At 46.9% G+C, this 12,047-nt stretch overlaps 1 protein-coding gene across 7 annotated transcripts in view; it reads right to left on the reverse strand.

Moving 5' to 3' along the window:
- The window catches only part of LOC105493732 (coiled-coil domain containing 63), a 60,144-nt gene that overhangs the window by 5,810 nt on the left and 42,287 nt on the right, over window positions 1–12,047 (reverse strand). For all 7 annotated transcript variants that reach the window (XM_071071104.1, XM_071071098.1, XM_071071101.1 and 4 more), the window contains 2 exons: window positions 8,728–8,802; window positions 2,736–2,928 (listed from right to left, as the gene is read on the reverse strand). In XM_071071104.1, coding sequence (XP_070927205.1) covers window positions 2,736–2,928; window positions 8,728–8,802 — 268 coding nt within the window. The remainder of the gene's footprint in view (window positions 1–2,735; window positions 2,929–8,727; window positions 8,803–12,047) is intronic.

Raw genomic sequence — 12,047 nt, forward strand, 5'->3', positions numbered from 1 at the left:
GGAAGGAAGGAAGGAGAAAGAAAAAAAGGAAGAAAGAAAGAAAATGTGGTACATATCCACGATGGAGTACTATTCAGCCACCAAAAAAGAATGAGATCCTGTCATTTGCAACAACATGGATGGAACTGGAGGTCATTATGTTAAGTGAAATAAGCCAGGTACAGAAAGACAAACTTCGCATGCTCTTACTTATTTGCAAGATGAAAAACTCAAAACAATGAACACATGGAGATAGAGAGTGGAAGGATGGTTATCAGAGGCTGGGAAGGGCAGTGGCAGGTGGGAGGGAGGTGGGGATGGTTAATGAATACAAAAACCAGAAAGAATGAATAAGACTGGGCACGGGCCGGGCGCGGTGGCTCAAGCCTGTAATCCCAGCACTTTGGGAGGCCGAGACAGGCGGATCACGAGGTCAGGAGATCGAGACCATCCTGGTTAATACGGTGAAACCCCGTCTCTACTAAAAAGTACAAAAAACTAGCCGGGCGAGGTGGCGGGCGCCTGTAGTCCCAGCTACTTGGGAGGCTGAGGCAGGAGAATGGCGTGAACCCGGGAGGCGGAGCTTGCAGTGAGCTGAGATCTGGCCACTGCACTCCAGCCTGGGCGACAGAGCGAGACTCCGTCTCAAAAAAAAAAAAAAAAAAAAAAAAAAAAGACTGGGCACGATGGCTCATGCCTGTAATCCCAGCACTTTGGGAGGCCCAGGCAGGGGGATGACTTGAGTACAGGGGTTCGAGCCCATCCTGGGCAACATGGCGAGACCCCATCTCTACAAAAAAATAAAAAATAAAAATAAATAAATAGATAAAAGAATGAGTAACATCTAGTATTTGATAGCACAACAGGGTGACTATAGTCAAAATAATTTAACTGTACATTTAAAAATAACTAAAAGAGTATAATTGAATTGTTTGTAACACAAAAGATAAATGCTTGAGGGGATGGATGTCCCGTTTTCCATGATTTGATTGTTGTGCACTGCATGCCTGTATCACAACATCTCATGTACCTCACAAAATACACACCTATGTACCCACAAATTTTTTTTAAGTTTTTTAAAAGAGTGTCTCACCCTGCCTAATTTGCACAATATGGTTTATCACATGGTTCACACTAACATGTCGCTTTGCTAATTTTGTTCTGTACCCTTTTACTGTAATAAATCATAGCCATATGTGTGACTATATACTGAGTCCTGGGAGTCCTCTAGCAAATCACTGAATGTGGCCAGGAGGATAGAATGGGTTTGGGGAACCTCCCAAACATAGAGTGTATTAAGAATCTGATGTTTGGCTGGGCACGGTGGCTCACGCCTGTAATCCCAGCACTTTAGGAGGCCAAGGCGGGTGGATCATGAGGTCAAGAGATCATGGACCATCCTGGCCAACCTGGTGAAACCCCATCTCTACTAAAGATACAAAAATTAGCAGGGCGTGGTGGTATATGCCTGTAATTCCAGCTATTCAGGAGGCTGAGGCAGGAGAATCACTTGAACCAGGGAGTAAGAGGTTGCAGTGAGCTGAGATCATGCCACTGCATTCCAGCCTGGGCAACAGAGTGAGACTCCACCTCAAAGAAAAAAAAAAAAAAAGAATCTGAGGTTTAATTCAAGGAGCAGTGGAAGCCATTCATTCCAAATTGTCAGGATCTGTGCAGGTATGTCCCTCCCTGTCCACTCTGAGCTTAGGGTCAATGCCTAGAAATGTATGTGATTGTTAATAGATTTGCTACATGCCAGGCACTACTCTGAGCACTTTATTTCTTCCTTTCTAATCTGTGTGCCTTTTATTTCTTTTTTGTGCTTTATTGCATTGGCTAGGGCCTCCAGTACAGCACTGAATAGGCATGGTGACAGCACACAGACATCCCTTCCTTGTTCCTGATCTTAGTAGAGACGGGGTTTCACCATGTTAGCCAGGATGGACTCGATCTCCTGACCTCGTGATCCTCCCACCTCGGCCTCCCAAAGTGCTGGGATTACAGGCGTGAGCCACCGCGCCCGGCTGAGAGTTTTCTTTTTTAAGATCATGAATGGATGTTGAATTTTATCAAATGCTGCTTCTGCATTTATTGAGGTGATAATATCATTTTTCTCAAATAACTATACATTTATTTAAGCCTCCCAACAGTCTTATGAGGTAGATACTGGGTTTACACCCATTTTTTTTTTTTAACTGAAGGCATTAAAAGAGACCCCTTTTTGTAGATCAAAAATCTGAAGCACAGTGAGATTCAGAAACCTGCCCTGGCCAGGTACAGTGGCTTATACTTGTAATCCCAGCACTTTGGGAGGCCAAGGAGGGCAGATCACTTGAGCAAAGGAGTTTGAGACCAGCCTGGGCAATGTGACAAGATCCTGTCTCTACAAAAAATACAAAAAATTAGCCGTGCATGGCAGCACATGCCTGTAGTCCCAGCTACTTGGGAGGCTGAAGTGGGAGGATTGCCTGAGCCCAAGAGGTTGAGACTGCAGTGAGCCTTGATTGCACCACTGCACTCCAGCCTGGGCAACAGAGCAAGACTCTGTCTCAAAAGAAACAAAGCCAAAAACAAACCTGTTCAAGGCTCCAGAGCTAGTAACTGTAGACCCAGGATTCGAACCCAGGCAGGCTGGCTTTAGTGCCCACACAATTCACCACCAAGCTCACTACTCCATAAGAGCAAGTCCTCATGCCCAGTCACAGAAAGTTCTGGAAATGTTTCCTAAGACTCCAACGGGCCCCAGCCTGACTCACCAAAATACTGCGGAAGGTTGATGTCGGTGACTTTCCCCGTCTCCCCTAACTGCACCAGGATCTTGGTGGCATCACAGTTAATCTTCTTGAACAGTTTCTCCACTGAGTTCTTGAGTAGATCCAAGGTCTTGCTGACCTCCCTGTACTTGCTCTCATACATATCTGCCTCCTCCGTGGTCTTCCTCAGTTTATCCTGGTGGCAGACCCCAATTCCCACCTGCTCAGGAAGACTTTCGGTGGGCAGGGTGTTTGGGACCCTCTGGGGTCAGGGTCTCCAAACTGCAGGTTTTCAAACCTCTGAGGGCGCATGAGATCAATTAAATGGGTTTCCATAGAATTTTGAAGAAACAAAATAAAATAGGATGGCAAAGAAAGGAAGAGAAAATACTAGTGTACATTGAGAGTCATAAGGGTAAATATTGTTCAACGTAAGTTTTGCTTCACTTATGTGTGTGTGTGTGTCTACATGTCTACAGGATTACGATTTTTTTTTTTTTTTTTTTTTTTTGAGACAGAGTCTCACTCTTTTACCCAGGCCAGAGTGCAGAGGCATGATCTCAGCTCACTGCAACCTCTGCCTCCCAGGTTCAAGCAATTCTTATGCTTCAGCCTCCCAAGTAGCTGGGATTACAAGCAGGTGCCACCACGCTAACTTTTTTACTATTATTATTATTTTTTTAGTAGAGACACAGGCTCGTCTCAAATTGCTGACCTCAAGTGATCTGCGCATGTTGGCCTCCCAAAGTGCTGATATTACAGGCATGAGCCACCATGCCCAGCCTACAATATTTTTTAAAAGCTGTTGACTCTCTTTTTTTTTTTTTGAGACAAGGTGTCGCTCTGTCACCTAGGCTCCAGGCTGGAGTACAGTGCCCCAATCTCAGCTCACTGCAGCCTCAGCTTCCTGGGCTCAAGCAATCCTCCCACCTTAGCCTCCAGAGTAGCTGGGACTACAGGCATACACCACCATGCCCAGCTAATTTTTGTATTTTTTTAGAGATGGGGTTTTGCCATGTTGCCCAGGCTGGTCTCAAAGTCTCGAACTCCTGGATTCCAGCAATCCTCCCACTTTGGCCTCCCAATGTGCTGGGATTACAGGCACGAGCCTCCTTGCCCAGCCAGTTCACTCGTTTTTTAAAAAATGGTGGTCCACCTGAGGCCAGAAGTTCAAGACCATCCTGACCAACATAGCAAAACCCTGTCTCTACTACAAATACAAAAATTAGCTGGGCATGGTGGCGTGTGCCTGTAATTCCAGCTATTGGGGAGGAGGCAGGAGAATCGCTTGAATCCAGGAGGCGGAAGTTGAAGTGAGCCGAGATCATGCCACTGCACTCCAGTCTGGGCGACAGAGCGAGACTATCTCAAAAAAAAAAGGTGGTCCACAGGAAGAAATACATTGCAGCCAACACATACAAACATACATACGTATGTTGTGTATGTAGATTTATTCATATTATCTAATCAAATGAATATAAAAGTTTCACAAATCAATTTTTAAAAAAAATACAGTTGGGGGTCTTGCTCTGTCACCCAGGCTGGAGTGCAGTGGTGTGATCACAGCTCACTGCAGCCTTGAACTCCTGGACTCAGGTGATCCTCCTGCCTCAGCCTCTTGAGCAGATGAGACTACAAGCATGCAATACCACACCCAGTTAAGTTTTTGGGTTTTTTTTAATTTTGTAGAGATGGGATTTTGATGGGATCCAGACTGGTCTTGAACTCCTGAGCTCAAGCAATCCTCCCACCTCAGTCTCCCAAAGTGCTGGGATTACAGGTGTGAGCCACTGTGCCAGTTCAAATCAATATTCTTTTTCATTTTTATTTTTTAATAAAATTAGAGACAACGTCTCACTATGCTTCCCAAGCTGGTCTCAAACTCCTGGGCTCAAATGATCCTCCTGCCTCAGCCTCCCAAAGTTCTAGGATTAACAGATGTGAACCACCGCACCCAGCCTCAAATCAATATTTTTATTATGTGTTCTAATATTTTCTCTTCTGTTCTATCTCACTATTTTAAAATGTTGGTTACCATCCAATAAACTGATTTTACCATTCACAGTTTAAAACACATTGCCCTAGCCCAGTGGTTCTTTAAGGGTGGTCCCAGGACAAGCAGCATCAGCTTCACCTGGGAACTTATTAGAAATGCATATTCTTGGGCCCCACCTCAGTCTTAATCAAAGGCCCTGGGGTGGACCAGGCCACCTGGGTTTTAGCAAGCCTCCCGGTGATCCTGGTGCACAGTCAAGTCTGAGAGCCTCTGCCAGCCCGTTGGATCTCAACCTTGGCTTCACGCTGGTATCACCTGGGAACTTTGAACCTGCTTGCTGCCCAACCCCACCCTCAACGATTCAGTCTTAATTGGCCTGAGGTGCAGCCTGGGCATCTGGGAGTTCTCATTAAAGCCTCCCAGGTGATTGTGACGTGCAGTTGGACTGAGGATCACTGTTCTAGGGTATTTCCTTCACTGATTCCTGCCTCTCCCTCAGAGATCTCAGCTTGCAAAGGTGAACTGGACCCTGGATGAACCGGCTCCATTCCCGCAGGTGAACTCTGCACGCACCATCCCGGATAATGATCCCACAGGGTCGGCCCTATTCACACCCCCATTTTGCAGGTGAGAAAACTGAGGCTCCAAGGCACACAGTCAGGAGAAGGAAGCCAGGAAGTGAACTCGGCAGCACATCAGATGGCTTCCTGCATCTGGCTACTAGAATGTTTAGTTCCCAGGGCTGCAAATTTCCCATATGACAACAAGAGTGGCCCTCTCTAAAGGTGCATTAGGCCAGGCATGGTGGCTTACGCCTGTAATCCCAGCACACTGGGAGGCTGAGGTGGGAAAGTCACTTGGCCTGGGAGGTCGAGGCTGCGGTGAGCTGTGATCGCACCACTGCACTCCAACCTGGGCGACAGACCAAGACCCTGTCTCAAAAAATAAATTATAATAAAAGTGCATTTAAAAAATCACGTTTTTAAAAAAATCACAGGATTCATTTTTTAAAAGTCAATGTTAAGCTTGATGTGCTGGTGATAATATGTGTCTAGCTCCTAAAATATTCCAGGTATCTTACACACATTATCTGAACTCAGCCTCATAATCGGCCTAGTTTTCAGATGAGGAATGTTGAGGTCAGAGAAGAAAAGTGAACTCATGTTTAGCTTCCCTGTACCAAGTTCATCCAAAGGCTTGACCTTGAGCTCAACTCTACTTGGGCAATGATTTAGTAACAAAGTAAGGGTGACTTACCAGTTTTTCTGGCTCACATAACAACAATAATAATAGCTACAATGTACAACTGTCTGCATTGCGGTGTGTCAAATGTACACATGTGTGATGTTATTCAACCTTCACAGCCCTAAGAAGTAGGTATGATTATTATCCCCATTTTACAGATGAGGAAACTGAGGTTCAGAGAGGTTGAGTCACTACCCCAAAGTCACACAGCTAGGAAGTGACTTTTCTGCAAGTCATAGCCAGGTTCCCAGAGCTTGGTTGCTTAATTACTATGCAAAACCCTCCCATGATGGATGCGGTCCCACCATTTCTCCCAAAGGGGAAGGAGAAGATGAAATAAAGGGTTTCAAGAATAGAGCAGGTGGAAGTGATCTTTAGCAGGGGGTAGGAAACATCTGTGAGTCCGTTGCTATCAAGACTAATTCCGGCCAGGCACAGTGGCTCACGCCTATAATCCCAGAACTTTGGGAGGCCAAAGCGAGCGGATCACCTAAGGTCAGGAGCTGGAGACTAGCCTTGCCAACATGGTAAAAACCCGTCTCTACTAAAAATACAAAAAATTAACCGGGTATGGTAGCATGTACCTGTAATCCCAGCTACTCGGGAGGCTGAGGCAGGAGAATCGCATGAACCCGGGAGGTGGAGGTTGCAGTGAGCCGAGATCGTGCTACTGCACTCCAGTCTGGGCGACAGAGTGAGACCTCGTCTCAAAATAGATAGGTGGGTAGGTAGGTAGGTAGGTAGATAGATAGATAGATAGATAGATAGATAGATAGAACAATAAATTAAAAATTAAAGTTATCTCGGCATGGTGGTGGGCACCTATAATCCCAGCTACTCGGGGGCTGAGGCAGGAGAATCGCTTGAACCCGGGAGGTGGACGTTGCAGTGAGCCGAGATCACGCCACTGCACTCCAGCCTGGGTGACAGAGCAAGACTCCGTCTCAAAAAATAAATAAATAAATTAAAATAAAATAAAAATATAGAAGACCAATTATCCTGCTTAGAGTATCTGCATTTGAAAAGAAGCCCCTCAAAGTCATGCTAAAGCCAAAGCAACGAAAAGCTAGAGGAGGGGCTTCAGGCAGAGGCCAGTGAGATGTTTGGGGTTGCCTGATCAACCTCTTCCAAACCCCAAGATGTGAGGGGCACCAGTCTCAACCCCAACAAAAGTCTGGATTCTGGGTGGCTCCGAGTGAAGGACGTGGGCCCCCAAGCATCTGCCCAGCTTGGGGAGGGTCTCTGTGGATCTGGACCGTGCCTGGAACCCTGTTATTCCCCATACCCAGATACCCAGGAGATGCCGCTCTGAGCACCTCAATGGGCAGCATGTGCTTTGCTGCCATCCAGTGGCCCAGAGGAGAATAACACCCTGGTGGCCATCCCTGTCTCCCAGGTGCGTGTCAGACAGAATAAAAGCAGAAAACAGCCGCAAAGAAGGCAAGAGAAATGACTCCGGAGGGCAGTTCTCAGGTCTTTGTCAGACATATGCTATCCACTCTCTCCTTATACCTCAGTAACAAAACTCTGATTGTATTTGTGGCAATGTGACCAACTAAAAGTTACATTTCCAAACCTCTCTTGCAACAGGGGTGGCCAATGAAGTGTAAATACAGAAGTCATTGACTGAGACTTCTGGGAAAGCACTTTTAAGCTGGCTGACTCTGCTAGTGAGGGCTTTTTTTTTTTTTTTTTTTTTTTTGCAGCTCCCACTTTCTTCCTATCTGGAATGTATATGCGATGGCTGGATCTGTGGAAGCTACGATGCAACCACGAGGTGCCCTTGGTATGTAAGTCACACACTAAGGATGGCAAAACAGAAAGACAGATGGAGCCCAGGTCACTGATGACATCATAAAGGTGCCAAACCAGCCCTGAAGTGCCTATTTCCAGACTTTTTTTTTTTTTTTTGAAACAGGGTCTCACTCTGTCACCCAGACTGGAGTGCAGTGACATGATCTCGGCTCACTGCAACCTCCACCTCCCAGGCTTAAGCGATTCTCCTGCCTCAGACTCCCGAGTAGCTGAGATTACAGGTGTGTGCCACTACCGCCCGGCTAATTTTTGTATTATTAGTAGAGACGGGGTTTCACCAGGGTGGCAGACTTACTTCTTAAAGTAAATAAACTTGTGTCTACTTAAGCCACTATTATTTGGAGTCCCTATTATTAGCAGCTGAATAAAACTCAAAACTTATACAATATCCCAGCTCCTTGATGTTGGTCAAGTGACTTAACTTCTGTGAACCTTTGCCTCTGCATCTGTAAAACGGTGAGATCAACAGCACCTGCTGTCAGGATTCAATGAAAGTGCAGGCCAAGCTCTGAGCCCGGCGCCTCGTACATGGTAATTACTCCAGAAATGTGTGTATTTGCTATTACTGATTGAGAACAGGGCACAGGCAGGACAAGGGGAAGAAAGAAGGAAAGAGGCGGAGATCCATGTGGAAGGAGCCCATCGGGGATGAAATTGCAGGCCCAAGAGCCGGGGCTGGACTCCCTGAAATGGAGGAGCCTTTAGGATGGATGAAGGGACAGAATTCTACAATGACATTGTAGCAGAGGCTGCCCGGGACAAAACATCAGGACACGTCTGGATATGATCCAGGCCAGCCTCGAGTCACAGGGCAGACCTCTTATTGCTCTTGAGAATCAGCTGACCGATGCCCAACGGACAGACAGACAGAAGCTCCCTTCGGACACAGAGACAGACAACAAAAGCTCCCGCATCCCTCCCTCCCGATCCTGGTCTCACCTCCAGCTGTCTCAGGGCAGAGCGGCTGTCATCGTGGGACGATTGCTGCTGGGATCGCAAGAGAATGATCTCGTCCTGCCCGGAAGAGAACAAGACCATGAGGAAAAGCGGGCTCATCCCTCCCCACTGCTCCCAAAAATAAGCGTGCTCCTCAAAGAGTCGATGAGGATTTCAATGATCCGTTTCAAAGAGCCCCGAACTCCTGGGCCCCTCTTATGCCCATGGGGTTATTTTTTTTTCTTCTGACGTTTCTTAAGTAAAAGGAGGGTGAAAGCATGAAACGGGGTAGGAGGGGTGAGTCAGCCTTTCTTTTTTTTGAGATGAAGTCTTGATGCGATGCCCAGGCTGGAGCGCAATGGTGCAATCTTGGCTCACTGCAGCCTCCTCCATCTCCCAGGTTCAAGCGATTCTCCTGCCCCAGCCTCCTAAGTAGCTGGGACTACAGGCACGCACCACCATGCCCAGCTTTTTGTATTTTTACTAGAGACGGGGCTTCACCATATTGGCCAGGCTGGTCTTGAATTCCTGCCCTCAGGCGATCCGCCCACCTCGGCCTCTTCTGGAATATTCTAGAGCAATGCAGTCAATAGAATGTTCTGTTCTGATGGTAATGTCCTATCCGCCCTAATACTGTAGTCACTAGCCACGTGGTGCTGAGCATGTGAAATATGACTGGCGCCACTAGGAACTAATTTTTCTTTTTTTTCTTTTTTCTTTTTATAGAGATGGGGTCTCACTATGTTGCCTGGGCTGGTCTCAAACTCCTACACTCAAGAAATCCTCCTGCCTCAGCCTCCCAAAGTGCTGGGATTACAGGCATGAGCTACCGTGCCCAACCTCTGATGAACTAATTTTTAGATATTATTTAATTTCAGTTAATGTAACTGAAAAAGCTACACATGGCTGGTGGCTATGGTGTTGAACAGCGTGGCTGTGGAGCAGGAGTTCTCAAACCTGAGCATACTCTCCAGAGTCACCTGGAGGCTTGTGAAAATGCGGAATGCCAGGCCCCAAGCCCAGGGCTTCTGATTCTGTCCATCTGGGTGGGGCCTAAGAATGTGCATTTCTAACAAGTTCTCCGGTGATGCTGCCACTGCTGTCCCAGGGACCAGCTTTGAGAACCACTGGGCTTAAACCATGTGCCCTGATAGAAAAAAGCACACACCAAGCCGGGCGCGGTGGCTCAAGCCTGTAATCCCAGCACTTTGGGAGGCCGAGGCGGGCGGATCACAAGGTCAGGAGATCGAGACCACAGTGAAACCCCGTCTCTACTAAAAATACAAAAAATTAGCCGGGCGCGGTGGTGGGCGCCTGTAGTCCCAGCTACTCAGGAGGCTGAGGCAGGAGAATGGCGTGAACCCAGGAGGCGGAGCTTGCAGTGAGCCGAGATCGCGCCACTGCACTCCAGCCTGGGCAACAGCGTGAGACTCCGTCTCAAAAAAAAAAAAAAAAGAAAAAGAAAAAAGCACACACCTTTCGACTGAGCAATCTCATGCCTGGGAGTCTGTCCCATGGAAACAACAGAACAGGTCGGCAAAGGTGGACCCTCAGGGCTGTCTGTTGTATTCTTGTTTAGTGGCCGCCAGTTGGGGACAATCCACCTGTCTACTGATAGGGGGTCAGTTAATGATGGCACATTCATAACACAGGGGAGAGGGTCTTAAGTTAAAACATGGCTCAATGCAGATTCCTGGCCCATCCACAGAGAAGCTAGGTCTGTAGGTGTGTGGAGGGGGGTGGTTCTAGGGAATGTGCTTTTCTTTTTCTTTTTTTTTTTTTTTTTTTAGAAAGGGTCTCTGTCTGCCTCCCAGGCTGGAGTACTGTGGCGTAATCACGGCTCACTGAAGCCTTGACTGCGATCCTCCCATCCCATCTCAGCCTCTCAAGCACTTGGGACCACAGGCACATGCCTAATTTTTAAAAAAATTTTCTGTAGACATGGAGTCTCACTGTGTTACCCAGGTTGGTCTTGAACTCCTGTGCTCAAGCAATCTTCCTGCCTCAGCCTCCCGGCATGCTGGGATTACAGGTGTGAGCCACTGTGCCTGGCCGGGAGTGCATTTTTCTGGTTTTTGGTTTATTTGTTTGTTTTGAGACAAGCTCTCGTTCTTTTGCCCAGGCTGGAGTGCAGTGGTATGATCTCAGCTTACTGCAACCTCTGCCTCTCCGGTTCAAGTGATCCTCCCATCTCAGCCTCCTGAGTAGCTGGGACTGCAGGCAGGCACGAGCCACCACGCCCAGCCTGGAATGTGCATTTTTAAGAAGCATCTTGTGATTCTGTACTACAGAGCATCTAGGGTCTCCAGAAGCCATTTAAAAAAACACAGTGGACTGGGCATGGTGGCTCACGCCTGTTATCCCAGTGCTTTGGGAGGCCAAGGCGGGCAGATCTCTTGAGCCCAGGAGTTCGAGACCTGCCTGGGAAATATGGTGATAGCCCATCTCTACAAAAAAATACAAAAATTAGCCAGGTGTAGTGGTGCACGCCTGTAGTCCCCAGATACTCGGAAGGCTGAGGTAGGAGAATCCCTTGAACCCAGGAGGCGGAGGCTGCAATGAGCCGAGATCCCACCACTGCACTCCAGCCAGGCAACAGAGCAAGACTCTGTCTCAGAAAAAAAAAAAAAAAAAAAAAGGAGAGAAAAAATAGAAGATGTTGGGAGGTATCTATGGTAAATCGTTGGGAAACAAAAGGTTTACAAAACAGCATGAACTGTCTAGTATGATCAAGTACTAAAAATTGGCTTGTAAATGGGCGTGTGTGTCTGTGTGTGCACACGTGTAACCACAGACTGCCTTCATAAAGCAGTGTCAACAAAATGTTAATTATCTCCAGGTAATGATACCTTGGTGACTTTTTTCTTTATGTTTTTCTGAATTGCCTACACTTTCCCACAGGTGTATAATAATATATTTATACAATTTGGAAAATTCTGCAAAGAACAAATACAAACCCAAATCAGGAAGAATCCCATCTCCTAACATAGTATTGCTTCATGTTTTTGGTAAGAGCTCTTTCTTGCTTTTTCCCACCTGTAAAGATTAGAAGGCTCATCTCCTTTAATTTTTAAATTTTTATTAATTTTTCTTTGAGACAGGGTCTTGCTCTGTTGCCCAGGCTGGAGTGCAGTGGTACAATCTTGGCTCACTACAGTCTTGACCTCCCAGGCTCAAGCAATCCTCCCACTTCAGCCTCCTGAGTAGCTGGGACTACAGGCACATAGCATCACACCCAGCTAATTTCTTTTTGTGTTTTGTATTTTTGGTAGAGATGGGGTTTTGCCATGTTGCCCAGGCTGGTCTCAAACTCCTGTGCTCAA

This window comes from Macaca nemestrina, chromosome 10 (genome assembly GCF_043159975.1).
Source record: "Macaca nemestrina isolate mMacNem1 chromosome 10, mMacNem.hap1, whole genome shotgun sequence".
Lineage (NCBI taxonomy): Eukaryota > Metazoa > Chordata > Mammalia > Primates > Cercopithecidae > Macaca > Macaca nemestrina.